Consider the following 22367-nt stretch of genomic DNA (forward strand, 5'->3'; position numbering starts at 1 on the left):
TCCTTCTACACTGCCCTATATCCCGTCGGCCATGGCCACTTCCACCTCCTTCAAGGTCAAGCCAGTCACTTCAAGGATACCATCCATCCATCTTTTCCTTCCATTTTTCTCAGTATCATTATTTTCTCCAAGCTTTCCTGTCTTCTCATTATGTGGCCAAAGTACTTCATCCTTGCATCTAATATACTTCCCTCCAGTGAGCAGTCGGGCATTATTTTCTGGACTGGTTTGGTCTTTTTGCAGTCCAAGGCACTCAAGATTTTCCTCCAACACCACATCTATCTTCCTTCGCTCAGCCTTCCTTATGGTCTAGTTCTCACATCCATAGGTTCCTATGGAGAATACCATTGGTTTAACTATGCGGACCTTCGTTACCAGTGTGATGTCTCTACTCTTCACTATTTTATCGAGATTGGTCATTGCTCTTCTCCCAAGAAGTAAACGTCTTCTGATTTCCTGGCAGCAGTCTGCGTCTGCAGTCATCTTTGCGCCTAGAAATACTAAGTCTGTCACTGCCTCCACGTTTTCTTCCTCTATTTTCCAGTTATCAATCAGCCTGGGTGCCACAATCTTGGTTTTTTATGTTTATAGGGCCCCTCCTAGGTAAAGGTAAAGGTTTCTCCCTGATGTTAAGTCCAGTCGTGTCTGACTCTAGGGGTTGGTGCCATTTCTAAGCTGAAGAGCCGGCGTTGTCTGTAGACACCTCCTAGGTCATGTGGCCAGCATGGCTACATGGAGCGCCTTTACTTTCCCGCCGGAGCGGTACCTATTAATCTACTCACATTTGCATGTTTTTGAATTGCTAGGTTGGCAGAAGCTGGAGCTAACAGTGGGTGCTCACTCCACTCCTCAGATTCGAACCTAGAATCATAGAATCATAGAATAGTAGAGTTGGAAGAGACCACATGGGCCATCTAGTCCAACCCCCTGCTAAGAAGCAGGAAATCGCATTCAAAGCACCCCCGACAGATGGCCATCCAGCCTCTGCTTAAAAGCCTCCAAGGAAGGAGCCTCCACCATGGCCCCGGGGAGAGAGTTCCACTGTCGAACAGCTCTCACAGTGAGTAAGTTCTTCCTGATGTTCAGGTGGAATCTCCTTTCCTGTAGTTTGAAGCCATTGTTCCGTGTCCTAGTCTGCAGGGCAGCAGAAAACAAGCTTGCTCCCTCTTCCCTATGACTTCCCTTCACGTATTTGTACATGGCTATCATGTCTCCTCTCAGCCTTCTCTTCTGCAGGCTAAACATGCCCAGCTCTTTAAGCCGCTCCTCATAGGGCTTGTTCTCCAGACCTGCAACCTTTCGGTCCGTAAGTTCAGCTTTAACACACTGCACCACTGGGGACTCTTAGGGCCCCTTCTACACTGCCCTATATCCCAGGATCTGATTTCAGATTATCTGATTCAAACTGGATTATATGAGTCTACACTGCCACATAATCTGGGATATTCAGATAATCTGGGATGAGATCCTGAGATATAAAGCAGTACAGATCCAGACTAAGGGCCTTTCCAGACAGACCCTATATCCCAGGTTTTCTGTTTATCCCAAATTATCTGGAAGGGCCCTAAATTTCAGTTCAAGCAACTTTTCCACCTGATCAAAGCTTCTCCCAGCGAAGGCAAGATACCACCTGGAATACTATGTAGGTCAGTGGTTCTCAACCTGTGGGTCCCTAAATGTTTTGGCCTTCAGCTCCTAGAAATCCTGGTAAACTGGCTGGGATTTCTGGGACTTGTAGGCCAAAGCACCTGGGGACCCACAGGTTGAGAACCATTGATGTAGTTACTCGGTTCACTTTTTTTTTTTTTTTGAATGACCTACTGAACATCCAAGCAAAACAGAAAGCCAGTGGGCGTGGCTTATGTTCGACTTTTGTTTACCGGCGGCGCCCATTGGTTCGGAGCTCTATCCTTTATGTCTCTGGACTAGAACATAGAGTTGAGAAGTGAAGATTATCCTCACTTCCGGTTGTCATGCGACGCAAGTCGTGCACACATCCTTGAGAACGCGTTTGGAGCGCTTTGCTTGCCATACCGACCTTTGCCTACCTCGCACGCATTCGGTGAGGAACCTCTGCGCCTGCGTGAACTTATAGGCGTGTGGCGCGTGACCCCTTTCGGCTGCGATGGAGGGGAGCGCGCGCGCCGGTGTGGCCCTCGTTCTTAAAGGGGAAGGCACAGTAGTCCCATCCCCGCATTGCCCGCACGGTGAGTGAAGGCCAGATCTTCTGTTCTTAAGCAAGTTATTACTAAGCATTTTTTTAAAGCCTGCACTGGGTGTTTTTTAGCCAACTGCGAGCAACCAAGTCTTCCAGGACTTTTGGACTTCAACTCCCAGAAACCCTGATCAAGGGAGCTGAGGCTTCTGGGAGTTGAAGTCCAAAATCACCTAGAGGGAGCTAGGGATGCTCTGCTGAATGGTTGCTGCAGTTTAGTCATCTCAAGGTTTCATACTTCAGCTCATAGAATTCCGGATGGTTGGCTTTGCTGGCAGAGAATTCTGGGAAATGAAGTCTTTCTCCCAAATCATTTTCACCGAGGTTCCAGAAGCAAATTATTCCAATTTATTCACAGTGCCAGTTCCATCAAACTACAGTTTGGATATAACAACTAATATCATTGTTTTTTGATGCCTGCATAAAATACTTATTTTATTAAATTTTAATGCAAGTTCTAAAGTGGGTTGCTGTGAGTTTTCCGGGCTGTATGACCACGTTCCAGAAGCATTCTCTTCTGACGTTTTGCCCACATCCATGGCAGCCATCCTCAGATGTTGTGAGGTATGTTGGAAACTAGGCAAGTGGGGTTTATATATCTAGGGGAATGTTTAGGTTGGGAGAAAGAACTCTTGTCTGCTTGAGGCAAGTGTGAATGTTGCAATTGATCACCTTGATTAGCATTAAATAGCCTTGAAGATTCAAAGATTGGCTGCTTCCTGCCTAGGGGAATCCTTTGTTGGGAGTTGATTAGCTGACCCTGATTGTTTCCTGCCTGGTATTCCGCACCTAAGCTGGACTCTGCAGGCCAATGGATACTCCACCACAGACATCAGAAGAGCTGCAAGACCAAAAACAAGTCACGAGAGTAAAGACAGATCCATCTAGAGGAAAAGTGTTTGTACCATACATCAAGGGAACCACTGACTGCATAGGGAAGCCGAAGAAGAAACACAACCTACAAACTATCTACAGACCCACTAAGAAAATCCAACAAATGCTATGTTCAGCAAAGGAGAAGAGGGATTCTCTCACCTCTGCAGGAGTCTACCGTATACCATGCAGCTATGGACAAGTCTACATAGTGACCACCAAAGGCAGCAGCATTGCCCAGGCACGGATCAAGGAACATGAAAGGCATTGGAGACTAACCAGGGAAGTGAACCATAGCAGATTGCTTGATGAACCAACCTGGACACAGCGTACTATTTGAAAACACAGAAATGCTAGACCACTCTAACAACCACCATGTCAGAGTACACAGAGAAGCCACTGAAATCCACAAGCATGTGGGCAATTTCAACAGAAAGGAGTAAACCATGAAAATGAACTGGCTACCGGTATTAAAAGACTCTAAAATCAGAACAGTAAATAAAGAACAACACTCAGAACACATGGGAATTCCAGACAAGAGACAATCAGGGCCAGCTAACACCTCCCAACAAAGAATTCCCCCAGGCAGGAAGCAACCAGGCTTTGAAGCTGCAATGCCATACAATGCTAGTCGAGATGGCCAATTGCAACGTTCACATTTGCCTCAAACAGACGAATTCTTTCTCCCACCCTGGACATTATTTCACAGATATATAAACCCCACTTGCCTAGTTTCCAACAGAACTTTTAACCTCTGACAATGGCTGCCATAGATATGGGTGAAACTTCAGGAGAGAATGCTTCTGGAACATGGCCATAGAGCCCGGAATCATAGAATCATAGAATAGTAGAGTTGGAAGAGACCTCATGGGCCATCCAGTCCAACCCCCCACTAAGAAGCAGGAAATCGCATTCAAAGCACCCCCGACAAATGGCCATCCAGCCTCTGCTTAAAAGCCTCCAAAGAAGGAGCCTCTACCACGGCCCGGGGGAGAGAGTTCCACTGTCGAACAGCTCTCACAGTGAGGAAGTTCTTCCTGATGTTCAGGTGGAATCTCCTTTCCTGTAGTTTGAAGCCATTGTTCCGTGTCCTAGTCTGCAGTGCAGCAGAAAACAAGCTTGCTCCCTCCTCCCTATGACTTCCCCTCACATATTTGTACATGGCTATCATGTCTCCTCTCAGCCTTCTCTTCTGCAGGCTAAACATGCCCAGCTCTTTAAGCCGCTCCTCATAGGGTTTGTTCTCCAGACCCTTAATCATTTTAGTCGCCCTCCTCTGGACGCTTTCCAGCTTGTCAACATCTCCCTTCAATTGCGGTGCCCAAAATTGGACACAGTATTCCAGGTGTGGTCTGACCAAGGCAGAATAAACTCACAGCAACCCAGAATAAACTCACAGCAACCCAGTGATTCTGGCCATGAGAGCCTTCGACAACACAAAGCTCTAAATTCTTTAGTTTCTGTCTAGACTTTTGCTACCTCCACCAGCTTTAATATTAATAGTCCAAATGGTAATGTGTACACTACTGGAGTTATGCATACCCTGTAATGTTGGAGTTTGTTTTCAAAATGTACCAGAGCCAAAAAATTAATAATACAGAAATGATTTATAGGTGACAGTGCATTGTTGGCCAGGAGTAGAATTTCATGTACAGATCAAAACTACCCAAATGTATCTAGTTGAGCAAAAGAATATGTATCCTCAGCACTTTTTCCTATTCCTTTAAAAAAGTTTCTGATGGATTTGATACTTTTTGGAAACAAGCTTCACAACTAAATTAAACAGCTATATTCCACTGATTTTAGCAGGAACCCACCTTCCCAATGTCATGTAGATGATCATCTTGAAAGTGGTTTTGTTACAAATCACAAAAAGGCATTGTTGTTGGAGATACCAACCTTCTCAAGCCTCCACTATTTAATGTTTTGTTTCTTTTATAATATGTTGGTTTATTTCCTGAAGTATTTGTCTTCTTTGGTTTGCAGTTTCCTTAGATCTATGTACTTAAAGCAGTGGGAGGGACTGCAGACCATGTGACTGGTTCAGTGATTGTTTAGAATGTTCAGTTTTAAACAGGTGACAGTTAGAAAACAGTTGAGGCTTGAATCTATTAGAGTGCAGAAACCAGTGTTACGAGTTAGAAGACAGTTGAGGCTTGAGTCTGTTTAAGTACAGAAGCTAATGTTAGAAGTTAGAAGTCAGTTGAGGCTTGGGTTTCTTTGGAAGCAGACTGTTATTAAAGAGAGCTGTACAAAGTAACATAGTTTTAAAGAGACTGTTAAAGACTACAAGTTAAAGTTTAACCTGACAAGAAATGTACCTCTATATTTAAATACATGAAGTTATGAGTAACACGTTATTTTAAAGAAGTCTACTTGAATCTGTCTATTGAGAGCATAGAATAGAAACAAACTATCTACCTGCCCAGTGATCATCCATTACCCAGTAAATGCAAGGAACACCTCTGAAACTCTGCTATCCAATAGGTTATGATATTAACTGGTCATAATCCCCATTAAATTGTGATCCTAACAGATAATAATCCATTAGCCCTAGAATGATCAATTCTGGGAAGTTTCTGTAATCTCCCCCTGCCCTCCATTTTAACATCCATTAAGTTTCTTGTTTTTCCACTTCTAGGTCCAACTCTTCTGTTTGCAAAGATTGTTCAAGGAAAAGAAGAGGGAAGAAGGTTTTATGCTTGTTCCGCTTGCAGAGAAAGAAAGGACTGTAACTTCTTTCAGTGGGAAGATGAAAAGGTGAATCAAAACAATACAGTTGGAACATGATAATTTCTCTGCCAATATTAGATAAACAAAGTTGAACTTTGTTTAATTGAATTGATTTCAGTGAGAGAGTTAAGCATATTATTTGATAATAACATTATGTAACACGATTTTTGTTTCAGGGTTATAAATGTCTTTTCCTAATTGGTTCTGTCATAAAAAACGGGAACTTTATTAAACTGCAAAAACGTTGTTTTTGCGGGACTTCCTGCAATATATTTTGTTATAGTTTCTCAATGAATATCTCACAGAGTCCCAACTAATTCAACAGAGTTTGTGGCAGCCATAAACACAAAGTTTCTGGAGTATAACTACTGTATTTTCAAAAAAAATACCACACAATTAAACAGGAAATGACACTTTCAAACCAGGAATATAAAATGTTCCTACTTTTGTTACATGGTGTAATATAATCACAAATAAATAGATACACTTCAACTCTGTCGGTAACTTGCAAAGTAAAATATAGTATTATTTTTATTTAGTGTATGTAGAAAAGGCAATGCAGTCTGCGAATGAGCTTTTGAAAAATCAGTTAAATGTTGTTAAATTCACAGATTCATTAAAATAAATATAAAAAGGGAAAAAAGACGAGGGTCATAAGAAAATTTAATCAGTGTAATGTAATGATTGGAACTTTGGACTGGAACTTAATCCTCACAGAGTCATTAAATTCACCAGGTAGTTTTGGATTCGTAATTCCCTTTTATTATAACCTTTTCTAAAGAGTTGCCATGAAGATAAAATGGGGAGAAAGGCCCTCATATATACCAGGTGGATTTTATTGGGACAAAAGTGAGATATAAATAAAGGAAATCATGAATCAAAACTTAGACCATCTATAAGTCCAGTGAGGCACATAATGCATTGCATATTATAATAAAACAAAGCAAAGTCTTTTTCCAAATGAATGTGTGATCTCAATCTCAGGGATTAACCAGGGATTAAATGAAAGCGATCATCAATGTGTGGGATTTAGGCTTCGCTTAGGACTAGTAAAAAGACAACCAAGACCTTTATTTTCTTCTTGAAATGTGAATATTGAAAGGAAAAATTGAAACTTGATCTTACTGAATTTTTGAAAACTATGAGTTATGATTTACATTTTTTCCATATATGTATTTCTTAGGTATCAGAAGCTAGACTTTTAGCACGGGAAGAGTACAACCAAAGTCGCAAACCAACTTTCTCTCATGCAGACAATGTGGAAAGGTATTCTTTTTTAAAAAATATGTTTTTATTGTAAATACCAGTGGAATAATATCAAAATCCATCACAATTTCAATATACACATTCAATTATATATTCTCAGTAACATTACACTTGCTAATTTCACCTTTATCTCCCACTTATGTCTACTAGTTTTTTGCCCCTCCCCCCACCCTCTGTGAACAGTACTTTCTTTCATTCAGATATTATTTTAATTGATCAATCGTAAATAGAGAATGATTCAATTCTTTATATTTTCTTTGTCCTTTGACTTTATCTATCAATCTTCTGACTATTTCCTTTAAATTTGAATTTACCCAGCATTAGTTTAACTTGTTTTAAAATGTAGGTTTTTAATTATTTGTATATTCCGAAGTCCCATAAGAAACGTTCTAGCACTTTGTCACTAATTTCCAGTATTCTACCTTTAAATCTCTTTTATTTCAGTGAGAGAGAGTGTTGGTTATGTCTACAACTTGCCCATTGAGATAAGCGAGACCTAAATTCCACCCCAAATGCATTTATTTCTGGGAAGCAGTGCTGTTGTGTTTGCCTAGCATTTTCAGTGTTATGGACTCAAAAGGGTGTGGGAAGTGTGTGTTTGCAACCTAGATACGGTGGAGATATACACACCAAAAGAGAGTATATATATCACAAAATGAACTTCAGCAAAGTCAATGACATCAATGTTGGTTTTCTCATTTGTTTTTGGACATAAGGTATAAAGCGTTTCTTGCCTTGCCACTATCAAAACGGAAGTTTTGTAGAGAATGCCAACAGCTGCTGTTACCACTGGAGTGGGGAAGGCACTCTGGCCATCAAGTACTGAATGACATCTCTGTGGCCCAGCTAAAAAGACCCAGCCAGCTCCTCAGTCCCCTGGAGAATAAGAAGACAAACGCACAGTATCTCTTTGCAGACAGAAGTTGCCAGTTCCTCTTGGACCTGATTGTTGCTCAGGGATTCAGAAGGGTCCTTTGTGTTGGCACCCCAAGGTAAAGTGACTGAGCGCATTTCTTAACTACAGTACTTTTAAGCAATGTGTTGTGTATCTCTGTGAACTTTTAGTTAAGGAGACTTGGCAGTGTTTGCATCGGAGTGGAAATTGGGGTGTTGTTGATCTATGACTCCCATAATCCCTCACTCTTGGCTATGGGCTACTCCTGATCAGAGCTGGAGGTTCATATTCTGCTCCACTAAGAAGCTGAGGAGGACTTTATCCAAGCAAATACTGTAGCACCAATCTCCTTTTGTTCAAGAGCTCCTTTCCTAGAAGGAGCTCCACTCCTTCTATTGGTAGATAAAAACATTTTTGGAATAGATAATAGTAGATGTGACCCCAGGTATATAGGCATATAAAATAGATATAAAATCAATCATTTATTGAAAATAAATCAACATCTGCAAGGCTTGCTAATCAGGCTGATTTTCCTTTGTGTATAATACAGATTATTTATTTATTTTGTATCAAAAGCATTTCATAAATTAGTATAAAACTGATAAAAAAAATAGAAGGAGCACAAGTGACTAAATATTTTTGGACCAAAAACGGGCAACAGCTATCGCATTGTCTCTAACAATTCTTCCTCTGTACATGAGGCAGGACACTGCGGACAAGCAAACAGATGCAGACTTGTCTGCTCTGTTTCACAGTCGCACAAGGTGGAGGATTCTTTTAGGTAGTGCCATTTTGCCAGGTTGTCTTTTGATCTGCCCACTCCACTTGTGAGTCTGTTCAGGGACTTCCAAGTTGCCCATTCTTGGTTTTCCCCTGGAGGCAGACCTTCATGCGGGGCCATCCAACTGGAATTTCCTGGTTTAGCTGACCAAAAGGACACCCTTGCTGTTGCTGGGGGAATGTCAAGAGGAGTGGTGGTCCTCATAAAGCTTTTCCTTGATTTGATTCTACTGGGTTGTGTAATACAGCTGAAGCATTTTCTGCAGAGTTCACTGTAAACACATCACGTTGTTACTAACAGATTGGTGTGAATGGGTGGCATTCAGAAACCTTTTCCTGTTGCCAATTTTTTCTTGACCCCAGTAGTGATGGCGTCAGGACCCACAGTTTAAGAAGCATAGTACTGGATCAGCCTTTAGTCCTTTGCATATCATTTATCTTTTAATTCCTAGAAGCCCCACCAAGCATGGTCCATAGTTTAGACATTCTTGGAGTTTTAAGTCTAAAGCCTCTTGAGGACAAAAGTTGAGAAGAAGACCAAGATTAGATAGTCTAAGACAGATAGATATACATGTTACCAGCTGTAAGGAATTGTGGGAGCCGAGGTCCAAAACACTGGAGGAGCAGAATTTGAAATAGTGCTATCTTTGTGCAGTGAAATCACCCCAAATTAATGTTTTCCTAAACCTACAAGTTGGTGATCTCCAAAATATTTCTCTTGTATTTTTTTTACATTTTATTGTCTTCCCCTCATCATATAAAACTTTAGGTTATGATAACTGATTTTGTGGTTATCATCACAAGTATCCCAGGTCTTAGAGTCATAGAATCAGAATTGGAACTGCCAAGAAGCAGGACAATCACATTCAGAGTACCCCTGACAGATAGCCATTCAGCCTCTGCTTAAAAGCCTCCAAAGAAGAAGCCTCCACCGCACTCAAGGGCAGAGAGTTCCACTGGTGAACAGTATTCAAGTTCTCTAACAACTGGCAGTAAAAAAATTGTGCCCCTGAGTATATGCCAGGTGCCTTGATTTCTAGCCCATGAAATTAAGATTGGGAAACTAATGCTGGGCAAACATTTAGCTACAGAGAGCAGAGATTTGTTGTTGCTCCCAGAATTGATAGGCTCATGACGTCAACTCTTTCTTGAGTTCTTCAAAGATTTCTCTACTCAGGAACAGTATTGCCACAGGTATCAACTCAATGTAGAATAATGAAGATGATTGATGACGATGATTGAGATTCAGGATCTTAAAGACATTCAAAGTGGTGAACAGTAGTTAAAACAATACAATGTACAATTAAAAACTTATAGACAACAGACATCCAAATTGCGAAACTAGGACTATGTAAAAATGAAAAATTAAAATTACTACAACCAATTTAAAGATACTGTTACTGATTCTTGTGCCATCATCATCTGAGCTAATGCCATGAGAGAAGCATGTCATGGCTGTATGACAGGTGCAAGCCACAGACCACAAATTATTTGGGGGGATTTTTTCCCCTGCTTTTCAGACTTGCTCAAAAAAATAATAATCTGCATCTCCCCAATTTTTTATTTCTTGCAGCCAACGCTGCCAAACGGCTGTTCCTTGAGTGGAGGTTATCCTTTGTACATCCTGAAACCCGTAATTAATAGCCTTAATAGAAATGATATTTAAATGGAAATGAATTGTGTTCTTGATAAAGATCATTCTATGTTTTCACTGGTTGTTGCATGATTTTTGTGAACTATTCTTCTGAATGGCTTTGTGACACTTTTTTTTTCTTCCAGGCTTCATGAATTGATTAAATTCCAAGCATCATGCAAAGGGGAGATGAAAAGCCTTTTGTTGGATATTGATTTCAGGTGGGATTTATATTTAGTTTGATGCTGTCTTCATTTAGAGTTCATTCTGCTCTGTACAGAAGCTACTTCATTTCTAAGCTTTGTCGCTATGCTGATAAAGGGCTTCCAAAACAGTAGAGGCGAAACATTTATATCTAGTTACTTTAATAATAAATCTATAGCCAATTAAGAATTTAAGTAATTCCTGAATTATGCTGTGTTGGGGACAGTTCAGTGCCTAGTTTGGCTAAGGCCTATTCCACACAGCTGAATAAAATCCCACATTTTCTGTTTTGAACTGGAATATATGGCAGATAACCCAGTTCAAACCAGATATTGTGGGATTTTCTGCCTTGATATTGTGAGTTATATGACTGTGTGGAAGGGCCCTAAGTTGATGCAGTGGAAACTTGGAGATAGTGAAGATGATTATGAAAAAGGTACAGATTTGAAAAGACCAAAGAAAAAGGTCAGGGAAGGCTTGAAATTAAGCCACTTCATATGTTGACTTCAAGTAATCAGTAATTGGTTGCAGATTTATATCTCAATTTGGCAAGTAATTACAACCATTTTTTACAGGTATTCTCAGTTTTACACAGAGGAAGAATTCTGCCACTATAATATGTTTAACCATTATTTCTTTGCTGGAGAGGTAAGAAATGCCAAAGGGCTGAAAAAATGTTAGCATTGTGGAATGTAGCATTTATAAAACATTTTGGGAAATGAATGTGAGAAACTAATGACCACAAAGTGCCCTTATTACATGGCTACTGACTCATGGAGATTATCCAATGCTCACACAATAAAAAGAGTTCACTCCTTTTATTTCAGTTCTGTCCTCTTAAGGCAGCCAGATAAAAATGCCCTAAAGATACTGAATCAGATGCATTTGTATATGAATAAACTCAAAATGAATAAAAAATAAGGCAGCTAAACGAAGGTCAATCTTATTGGAGGGCCTTGTATAAATTACACTATGTAACAACATTTTAAAAAATGTTCTTGGTTTGAAACTGTTATCCCTGTTTAATTGCATAGTACTTTGAAAGTAGTTGTTTTACTCCAGAAACTTCATGTTTGTGGTTGCCACAAACTATGTTGAATTGGTTGAGACTCAGTGAAAAACTATAACAAAATGTGCTGCAGAATGTTCAGCAAAAACACAGTTTTTGGAATTTAATAAACTTTTCCCATGTTTTTTAATAGAACCAATTACAAGATGACATTTATAACTCAGGGACAAAAATCATTTTACATAGTGTTAGTGCAATGGTGTGAGGTGACAGGGAAGAATCCTTTTAATCCCACCGCTGCCACCAATTTGTACAGGTGTGACAGGGAGGAATCCTTTTGATCCCACCACTGCCACCAATTTGTACAGATCTGAGGTGACAGAGAGGAATCCCTTTGAATCCCACCGCTGCCACCAATTTGCAATGGTGTGAGGTGACAGGGAAGAATCCTTTTTATTTTAGGTAGTCTGTGATTTTTAGTCACAGGGGACAGACTGGTTCCAAGTTTAAGGAAACCAGGGAGGCAGACCTCTATTAGGCCAGACTAAGCAAGTTAGGTGACTTGTTTAGGGTTATTTATAGAGGCTGTGGATTAGGGGAAGTTAATCCCAGTGGATCCAAGAGGATCAGGTTCTAGTTAGTTTTGGAGAAAGAAGTATTTTGAAAGTTGGAACACCTCACATCTATTTGTAACCGTTAATCTAAGTGCCTTTAAGAAGTTATTGAAACCACTAAGCTCTGTACATGCAATAAACTTGTTTTGATTTTTATTCCATCTAAGTCTCTGTCACAATCATATTCTAAGTTAAGTAACATCACCTTCTGAAGTAAATAAAGAAAGCATAAAAAGAATAAGTGCCATCTGCCTAACATCTCCTCCATTTGGTGGCAGCGAAGATAATTAAACACATAATAATATAATTAACATCATCATCAAGACATCTTTATAATTGGTGGTAACTGTGTGTGGTGGGAAATAAAAGATTCCATTCCTGTCACCTCACGCACCTGTACAAATTGGTGGCAGCGGTGGGATTCAAAGGGATTCCTCTCTGTCACCTCAGATCTGTACAAATTGGTGGCAGCGGTGGGATCAAAAGGATTCCTCCCTGTCACACCTGTACAGTTAGGTTTATGCCTAACTAGGAAATCTGCTGGCATTGATGCTGATGATTTTGCTTATGATTTGAATGGGGGGAGGGGGAGATTGAGTGATGTTATTGGAATCCATAAAATTTGTTTTCACTCAGGTTCTAGGCAAAATATATAATAAACAGCCACCATAACCCCATTCAGATTTTGCCACTGGCCCCAAATATGCCTGTCCTGGTCAAAATAATATATTAACACATATGCATTTTAGAACGCACATGTGGGGACATAAGAGAAGCCTCCCAAAGGATGGTAACACATCCAGACGTCACCTGGGCAATGTCTTTGTAGACGGCCGATTCTCTAACACCAGAAGCGACTTGCAGTATGTTCTTGATTCGCTTCTGACATGATAAAAAATTAAAATGAACAATTAGGAATCTGAAGTTTAGGAAATACCTAAACTTGTTGAAAAAGTGGCTCCAATGTTTACTATGGTCTTCATTTTAGTCCTATGCATTAATGCTCCAGATTTATTGACATTGTTGATCAAGCCTGTGAATATTTGTATAGAAGAACAAAAGATATTCTATGTGAACAGATAATAAAGGAACAAGTAGAGAAATGAACACATATTAGTACATATGCAAATGTGGAAATAATGGTTAGAATTTAAACAACAATACAGTGTGTCTCAGCACAGTACAAAGGTTAAGTCTGATGGGTTGTTGTATGTTTTCCGGGCTGTATGGCCATGTTCCAGAAGTATTCTCTCCTGACGTTTTACCCATATTTATGGCAGGCATCCTCAGAGGTTGTGAGGTATGGAGAAACTAAGCAAGGAAGGTTTATATATATCTGTGGAAAGTCCAGGTTGAGAGAAGAACTCGTGTCAGTTGGAGGCCAGTGTGAATGTTGTAGTTAATCACCTTAATTAGCATTGAATAGCTTCATCTCCTGGCTTCTTCCTGCCTGGGGGCATCCTTTGTTCAGAGTCGTTAGCTTCCCCTGGTTGATTCATGTCTGGAACTCCTTCTCCTGTATTAGCCAATCACTTAGAACCCAATGGGGTTTTCTTGTGAATGAGGCTGTTGTTAAAGGAAAGGATTTCCAGAAGTCATTCTAGGCCTTGACATATATCTATTTCTTTAGATCCCTCAGAATGAGTCTAAATTAAAAGTGAACTATTATCCATTATAGGCTGCATATGAAATCTGTCGGAAATTCTTACAGCAAGACAAAGGTGAAGATGTTATCATGGTGGCCGATCCTCCCTTTGGAGGCTTGGTTGAAGCTTTGGCTTTTAGTTTCAAAAAGCTGATTGAAATGTGGAGGCAAGCAGAAGGTCCAGGTAATTGTTTCTGATATGATATGTGGACTTTTGAAATGATTCATTGATTTCTCAGAAATGATGGCTTCTTTTGTGATTGTTCTCTTAGGCCAGATATGGGTTGTTTCAGACAAATAAGTAGACTGCAGCAATAGCCCAGATCCAACAGTGAACATCACCTAGGATAGTGGTTCTCAACCTGTGGGTCCTCAGATGGTTTGGCCTTCAATTCCCAGGATCAGCTGGTAAACTGGATGGGATTTCTGCGGGTTGTAAGGCAAAACACTTGGGGACCCACAAGTTGAGATCTACGGCCCTAGGAAGAATTGTGTCCTCAAATGGGTTTTGACTGTAGGGAAAGGGGAAAGAAATATATCCCATTCCCCTGGCACATGAACACCAAGGAAATGTTGAATTTAGGCCAACTTTTTAGTAAATTGTGCATTTAAATACCTGTCAGAGCGACTGCTAAAATACAGCAGTAAAGGTAGTACCTGCAATGAGCTGAAAGTCTTGACAGACTTACTAGATAATGCTTTGCTAAAGGCTAAGGAGAAACAATAGTTCTGAAACTTGAATGTAGACAGTTATATATCCTACTTGCAATTGTTTAAAATAAATTCCTTAAAAAATAAAATTGTATACACATTTCTTTTTCTTACTAGACGATACCTGCAAGGAGTTACCTATACTTTGGATATTTCCCTATTTCTTTGAGTCACGTATTCTTGAGTTTTTCTCACATTTCAGCATGTTGGATTATCAGGTATGGATAAAGAGAATGGATGGTGCTTTGAAATAGACAAACAGTATATGCTTTATCAAAATGTTTGAGTGCTTTTTTAAACCATTGATTCCTTTGTCACGTAGTCATTTGTTTAATACTGTGTCCAATTTTGGGCACCACAGTTGAAGGGAGATGTTGACAAGCTGGAAAGCGTCCAGAGGAGGGCGACTAAAATGATTAAGGGTCTGGAGAACAAGCCCTATGAGGAGCGGCTTAAAGAGCTTGGCATGTTTAGCCTGCAGAAGAGAAGGCTGAGAAGAGACATGATAGCCATGTACAAATACGTGAAGGGAAGTCATAGGGAGGAGGGAGCAAGCTTGTTTTCTGCTGCCCTGCAGACTAGAACACGGAACAATGGCTTCAAACTACAGGAAAGAAGATTCCACCTGAACATCAGGAAGAACTTACTCACTGTGAGAGCCGTTCGACAGTGGAACTCTCTCCCCCGGGCTGTGGTGGAGGCTCCTTCTTTGGAGGCTTTTAAGCAGAGGCTGGATGGCCATCTGTCGGGGGTGCTTTGAATGCGATTTCCTGCTTCTTAGTGGGGGGTTGGACTGGATGGCCCATGAGATCTCTTCCAACTCTACTATTCTATGATTCTATGATTCTATACAGTAGAGTCTCACTTATCCAAGCTAAACGGGCCAGCAGAAGCTTGGATAAGCAACTATCTTGGATAATAAGGAGGGATTAAGGAAAAGCCTATTAAACATCAAATTAGGTTATGATTTTACAAATTAAGCACCAAAACATCATGTTATACAGCAAATCTGACAGAAAAAGTAGTTCAATACGCAGTAATGTTATGTTGTAATTACTATATTTATGAATTTAGCACCAAAATATCATGATATATTGAAAACATTGACTACAAAAATGGCTTGGATAATCCAGAAGCTTGGATAAGCGAAGCTTGGATAAGTGAGACTCTACTGTACCTTTATCCAAAAGCTACTTTGCTATTGGTATATTCATTTTAGTATATCTAAATTTCTCAGTCTCCCTTTTGGAAATTAAATTTCACTGTGAATGATTGGGTTTGCCCTACTCTTGGTTTGTCCAGAATCTATAACACTATGTAACAAAATTTGAAAATAATTTCTGTTCCTGGTTTGAAAGTGTTATTTCCTATTTAATTGTATGGTATTTCCTTTCAAAGTACTCTAGTTGTTATACTCCAGAAACTTTGTTTTTGTGACTGCCACAAACTATATCGAATTGGTTGAAACTCTTTGAGTGGTCTGACAGTATGAGACGGCTTCCTCTATTCTTGTATAGAAAGATCAGATCTGCTAGATGGCATCTCTTTTCCTTTAATATATATGCTCAATCTAGAGAGGTTTTTCACTGTGATAATTAGATTTTGAAAAATCAAAGCTGTTGTGGAAACAAGGATTGGTTATACAGCTTCAATGGAGCCCTCTTTTCCTCTTGACAGCTCTTTTAGCAGTGAATTTCCCTTGTGATGGATAGATTTCTTCTCACTTACCCCTGTTATCTTACCCCTCTTAATAGTTGTGTGTAAGTTGGATGTTTGTAACTCAGGGACTGCTTTTATATGTATGCAGAGTAAAAAATGATGGAAAATGTACATGTAATTTTCCGCTATTACTGGAAGTGTGGATAATTGGGTCCTTCCACATTTTGTTGGGACTCCTGTTTCCTATAATCCCTTACCATTAGCTTTTGTGTCTAGGGTTTGAGGGATTTGTATGCCAAGCATATCTGGGGACACACAGTTTCTCATCCTAGTAATATTGAAACTTTGTTTTTCATAGCGTAACTACTGAATCTCCACCTCCTCTGCACCTTTGTTTTTTCATCTAGGTAGACTATGACAACCATGCACTCTATAAACATGGGAAGACGGGTCGTAAGCAGTCACCAGTTCGTATTTTTACCAACCTTTCACCACGTTTGATCGTGCTTCCTACAGAGGAAGGATATAGGTAAGAAATATTCAGTGATCATCAGACTTTAAATAGTACTTTTATAAAAACCCATTAATTTGGCTGAAGATATCAATTACAGGAATGTGTAATGCAATAGACCTTGGAGCAGAAGAAATATAATAATAACAACAACAACAGCAACAATACACCGGACATCACAGTTTTGAAAAGAAAAAGGTTTGGATCATTGATGTTGCCATCCCAGGTGACAGTTGCATTGATGAAAAACAACAGGAAAAACTCAGCTGCTATCAGGACCTCAAGATGGAACTTCAAAGACTCTGGCAGAAATCAGTGCAGGTGGTCCTGGTGGTGATGGGCACACTGGGTGCCGTGCTGAAAGATCTCCGCCAGCATTTGGAAACAATAGACATTGACAAAATTGCGATCTGCCAACTGCAAAAGGCCACCCTACTGGGATCTGTGCGCATCATCTGAAAATACATCACACAGTCCTAAACGCTTGGGAAGTGTTCGACTTGTGATTTTGTGATACGAAATCTAGCATATCTATCTTGTTTGCTGCGTCATAAAATAAAATAATAATAATTTATTTCTACCCTGCCACCATCTCCCAAAAGGGACTCGGGGCAGCTTACAAAGCACTCATAATGTAACAATACAGTTAATTTGGCTGAAGATATCAATTACAGGAATGTGTAATGCAATAGCTCTTCGAGCAGAAGAAATAATAATAATACTGATAATAATAATAATAATACCCCGCCACCATCTCCCAAAAGGGACTCAGAGGAGTTTACAAAGCACTCATAATGTAACAATACATACGGTGCAATAAATGCAGATACATCAATATCAAAGGAAAACATAATTTACATCATCAATACATAAAAAATACCATAATAAAATAAATCAACCCTAAAATAGACATTGATAAAATGTTATGGTAATTATAGACCTAAAATGAATAACAACAAACTCATTGGTTTTCACTGAAAGCACTTTATGGGTCTACAATTTGAACCTTTTGGAAATGCTTTCAACTGCTCTCTCTCTCCACCAGATTTTGCTCTGTCTGTCAGCGATATGTCAGTTTAGACAACCAGCACTGTGAAATCTGCAATTTGTGCACATCTAAAGTAAGTATATGTCTTTTGGAAGAGATTAGTAAGAGTTTAACTTTGATCTGGTATAGAGAGATATGGATTGGGGAGACAAGTGGTTTCAAATTGGAAGCTAAAACCGAAATCCAGTTGCTAAGGAAATAAACATATACTTGCTTCCTGTGTGCATGTACCCTTTTCCTCTAAGAGGAATATATTACAGAGGTAATATATTTTTCCCTTCCAGTTGAGCATATATTCTGACGTACACAAGGAAAGGCTTCAGAGTAGAGGTTATAATAATATAACACACAAATAAAGCACAAAGAGATGTTGTGCTTAAAGCATAACATAAATATAAGTATAAATGGGGAATTCTGACAATTTTGGTCTAAATTCAGTACACAATTAATCTTTTCTTTTATTTTTTTTACAAATAGGATGGGAGACGATGGACACATTGCTTTCTTTGCAAAAAATGCGTAAAACCCAGTAAGTATTTTTGATCTAATTTTCAAGGCCATTCCATACAGCCATATAACCCAGAATATAAAGGCAGAGAATCCACAGTATCTGCTTTGAACTGGATTATCTTGAGTCCACACTGCCATATAATCCAGTTCAATGTGGATTTTATATAGCTGTGTGGAAGGAAGGGACCACAGTTGTTCCTCAAATGTCAAACTGCTACTGAAGGTTTTGCTGCAGGTTGCACTTGTAAAACATGGTTTTGAAATGCCTTTGAAAGTGAACCCTCCAGATAAATTGGGCCACGGTCATTGGAGAGGGTTGTTCTCATGCTTAGGATTGTCTTAGAGCTGCATGGACACTTTCTCTCTTTATAGCTCTAATATGTTCCTTTTATTTTGCAGCTTGGGTTCACTGCAGCACTTGTGATAAATGTGCTCTTCCAAGTCACTCTTGTAAGGATACTGACGCTGGGTGCTATATATGTGGAGCTGCAGACCATAAACGCACCACCTGCCCTAAACTGCAAGTGGCCGGGAGAGGTTATCAGTAAGTTAGTTATATGAATTTTCCTTTTCTTTGCGGGAACAAACAATCTAATTTACTTTTCATGAAAAAAAGGGCCACCTTCGCTGCTACATGGAAAACTACATGTGACTCACAACTCTTTGTATACACATTTTTAAAAACTCAATTCGGTTGCTGTGAGTTTTCCAGGCTGTATTGCCATGTTCCAGAAGCATTCTCTCCTGATGTTTCACCCACATCTATGGCAGGCATACTCAGAGGTTATGAGGTCTGTTGGAAAAGAGGCAAGTGGGGTTTATGTAGCTGTGGAATGATGTCCATGGTGGGAGAAAGAACTCTTGTCTGTTTGAGGCTGAATGTTGCAATTGGCCATCTTAATTAGCATTGAATAGCCTTGCAACTTCAAAGCCTGCTGCTTTCTGCCTGAAGGAATCCTTTGTTGGGAGGTGTTAGCTGGCCCTGATTGTTTCCTTTCTGGAATTCCCCTATCTTCTGAGTGTTGTTCTTTATTTACTTCCTGTTTTTAGATTTTTTAAATACTGGTAGCCAGATTTTGTTTCTTTTCGTGGCTTCCTCCTTTCTGTTGAAATTGCCCACATGCTTGTGGATTACAATGGCTTCTCCCAACAAAGGATTCCCCCAGACAGGAAGCAACCAGGCTTTGAAGCAGCAAGGCTATTCAAGGTGGCCAATTGCAACATTCAAACCTGCCTCAAACAGATAAGAGTTCTTTCTCCCACCCTGGACATTCCACAAATATATAAACCCCACTTGCCTAGTTTCCAACAGACCTCACAACCTCTGAGGATGCCTGCTATAGATGGGGGCGAAACGTCAGGAGATAATGCTTCTGGAACACGGCCATACCATACAGCCTGGAAAACTCACAGCAATCCAGTGATTCCGGCGATGAAAGTATTCGAGAACACATTAAACTCAACTACGTTTACAAGTATGTTTGCTGCAAACACACAAGAAAGGAAGCTGCTATGTTTCAGTGTTTCTGTAGCATTTTAATAAGTTAATTATATATGCATTTATACAATAATTCCTGGGGCCTGCACAATATGTGTTTTCTTTCTGATACTTAAATTTCCATCACAAACTGTGTTTGTGCTCCTGAGCTTGTTATATTGTTCAAATCAAACTCAAAATGCACCATGAATTACAGTTGTTGATGTGCACATTGTCCACCACAGTTATCAGGGTTTATTTCACAGAGAGAGAGAAATCTGTATACCTGTAATTATGTGGCTATTATGTGTTATGTTAATCATGTATTAACATAGAGGATGGATATATTCAAAATAAGAAGAGACAGGCTCTGTGCATCCTTACTAAAGAAATAAGGAAAGATATACAGTAGAGTCTCACTTATCCAAGCTAAACGGGCCGGCAGAAGCTTGGATAAGTGAATATCTTGGATAATAAGGAGGGATTAAGGAAAACGCTATTAAACATCAAATTAGGTTATGATTTTACAAATTAAGCACCAAAACATCATGTTATAGAACAAATTTGACAGAAAAAGCAGTTCAATACACAGTAATGTTATGCTGTAATTACTGTATTTACGAATTTAGCACCAAAATATCACGATATATTGAAAACATTGACAGCTGCAAAAGGCCACCCTACTCTGATCTGCACGCATTATTTGCTGATACATCGCATAGTCCTAGATACTTGGGAAGTGTCTGACATGTGATCCGATACAACAACAAGCATAGTAATCTTGTTTTATGTGTACTAATCTTGTTGTGTATCAAATAATATTTTATTTATTACCCACTTCTCCTTTTGACTCAAGGCGAAATACATCTACAAAATCACTAATTGAAATGCAATCATTAAAACATACATTAAAACATAAATGTTTTAAAATACCTGAGACAAAAGTTAAAACACAATAACCAGATAATATGATTTAAAAGTCATAGCTTTCAATTGTTTTAAAATTTCTAAGGTTAGACTAGAATACGCATAGTGTTTCTAATCGGCCTCTTAACAGTGCTTTCCAGGATTATACAAAGAGTTTCAAAATAGTGCTGTGAGCTTTGGAATTTTTTTTAATGGGCCTGGAACTTTTAACTATTTGTTGAAGTCACATTTCCAGTTTTCTTAATTAACAAATGCCATTTTTTTACATTTTCTTCTTTTCAAAAGTGGCAAAAAGACAAAGAAAAAGAAGAATGCAAAAGCAAATGTTGCCAAAATAAAAGGCACAAAAAAGACAAGAACGGCAAGACAAACGAAGAGCAAGAAATAGAAAAACTGCTCCGGTCTCAGTGTTTGCATCATTTCTTCATTCAGTGTTTTCCAGTTATTAAGCAGCAATTTGGAAGACTGACTGAATTAGGGCTGGGTTTTGCACATATTGTACTGTTTACTAAAAATGGCACAAAAAGGCTTCACAAAAAAGGTCAGCTTCCTAATGTTCTAAAAGTAAACACTATTATATGTTTATGGCTACATACATTATTCAGGGTGAACTTTTGAGAATTCAGTGCAATTCAATAATATTGTATAAATGTGACTATATTTTTGTACCAAAAAAATAGCCTCTTTGATGCCGTCATCATTTTTGTTCATCACTTTGGGTGGGTTTGAATACTCTGACCTGCTAAGAAGATGTTGCAAAGTACTGTGAGACATAGGATAGCTCTACACAAACCATTTATCCCCAAAGACAATCCAAGAGCAAAGTAAGTAAGTAAGTAAAAGTTTATTTGTCCCGAAAGGCACTCAGGGCGGTTTCCAATATAAAATCAGCATAAAACATTGTACAATAAAACACTGAAAACACTATAAGAATTAAAAACAAAAACAAAACATAACAATTGACTAAAACAATCACATAAGCAGGAGGAATATAAACACTCAAATAACATATGAATCTGAAAAAAAAAGAAAACTGGGATGGAGGAGAGGATCAGTAAAAGTTTTTATTCAGATAAAAAGAACTCCATTGTAGATAGAAAGGCTTGGGAGCTGTCTAGTCTACTCTAGACTGGTTTCTAAGGAAAAATAAGAAAGGAAAAATAACAAACATCTAAATACTTGGCTTGGAGCCCCCTGCTCTCCCTTCTCCGATCACTTCGTTGCTTCATCTAATGCCAAACTAGGTGATAAGTGGCCCAATACAAATATCTATCTATATAAAAATGTTCTGACCGTTTTTCCCTTAACTTAAACAACAAAACTACTGGAGCAAATAACACCAAATCGGGCAACAAAAGACATAGTCATCCGGTCTGTGTTTTTACATAAAAAAAACCTTTAAAAATAATCCAAATTACAGAGAATGAGAAAGAGCCTTTCTCCCCTTAACTACCAGTTAGAAAGGTAGACTCTGCTGCCTTTAGCCCCTCCCCCAATGCTGCCATTAGGCCCCGCCACCTTCATGTCCTAGCAACTCCCTCAGCCAAGATGGCGCTCAGGGGACAGGCTCTTAGGCCTGATCCACACTGCCTATAAAATACAGATTATCTTATTTGAACTGGATTATATGGCAGTGTAGACTCAAGGCTGTCCCACA

The 22367-nt window shown here is 39.2% G+C and overlaps 2 protein-coding genes across 2 annotated transcripts in view; both read left to right on the forward strand.

The window, feature by feature from the left end:
• Window positions 1–1957: 1957 nt before the first annotated feature.
• On the forward strand, window positions 1958–22096 carry zcchc4 (zinc finger CCHC-type containing 4). Its single transcript, XM_003226123.4, has 13 exons — window positions 1958–2207; window positions 5730–5848; window positions 7005–7087; window positions 7804–8079; window positions 10542–10616; window positions 11175–11247; window positions 13901–14051; window positions 14696–14796; window positions 16645–16766; window positions 17794–17869; window positions 18274–18325; window positions 18706–18850; window positions 20996–22096. Exons 1-13 carry the CDS (start codon window positions 2126–2128, stop codon window positions 21096–21098), a joined length of 1458 nt encoding a protein of 485 aa, XP_003226171.2. The 5' UTR covers window positions 1958–2125; the 3' UTR covers window positions 21099–22096.
• The window catches only part of anapc4 (anaphase promoting complex subunit 4), a 39666-nt gene continuing 36025 nt past the window's right edge, over window positions 18727–22367 (forward strand). Inside the window, exon 1 of the mRNA XM_062982186.1 lies at window positions 18727–18850. The gene's annotated coding sequence lies outside the window, so the exon portion shown is untranslated. The remainder of the gene's footprint in view (window positions 18851–22367) is intronic.

Source organism: Anolis carolinensis, chromosome 5, assembly GCF_035594765.1.
Source record: "Anolis carolinensis isolate JA03-04 chromosome 5, rAnoCar3.1.pri, whole genome shotgun sequence".
NCBI lineage: Eukaryota > Metazoa > Chordata > Lepidosauria > Squamata > Dactyloidae > Anolis > Anolis carolinensis.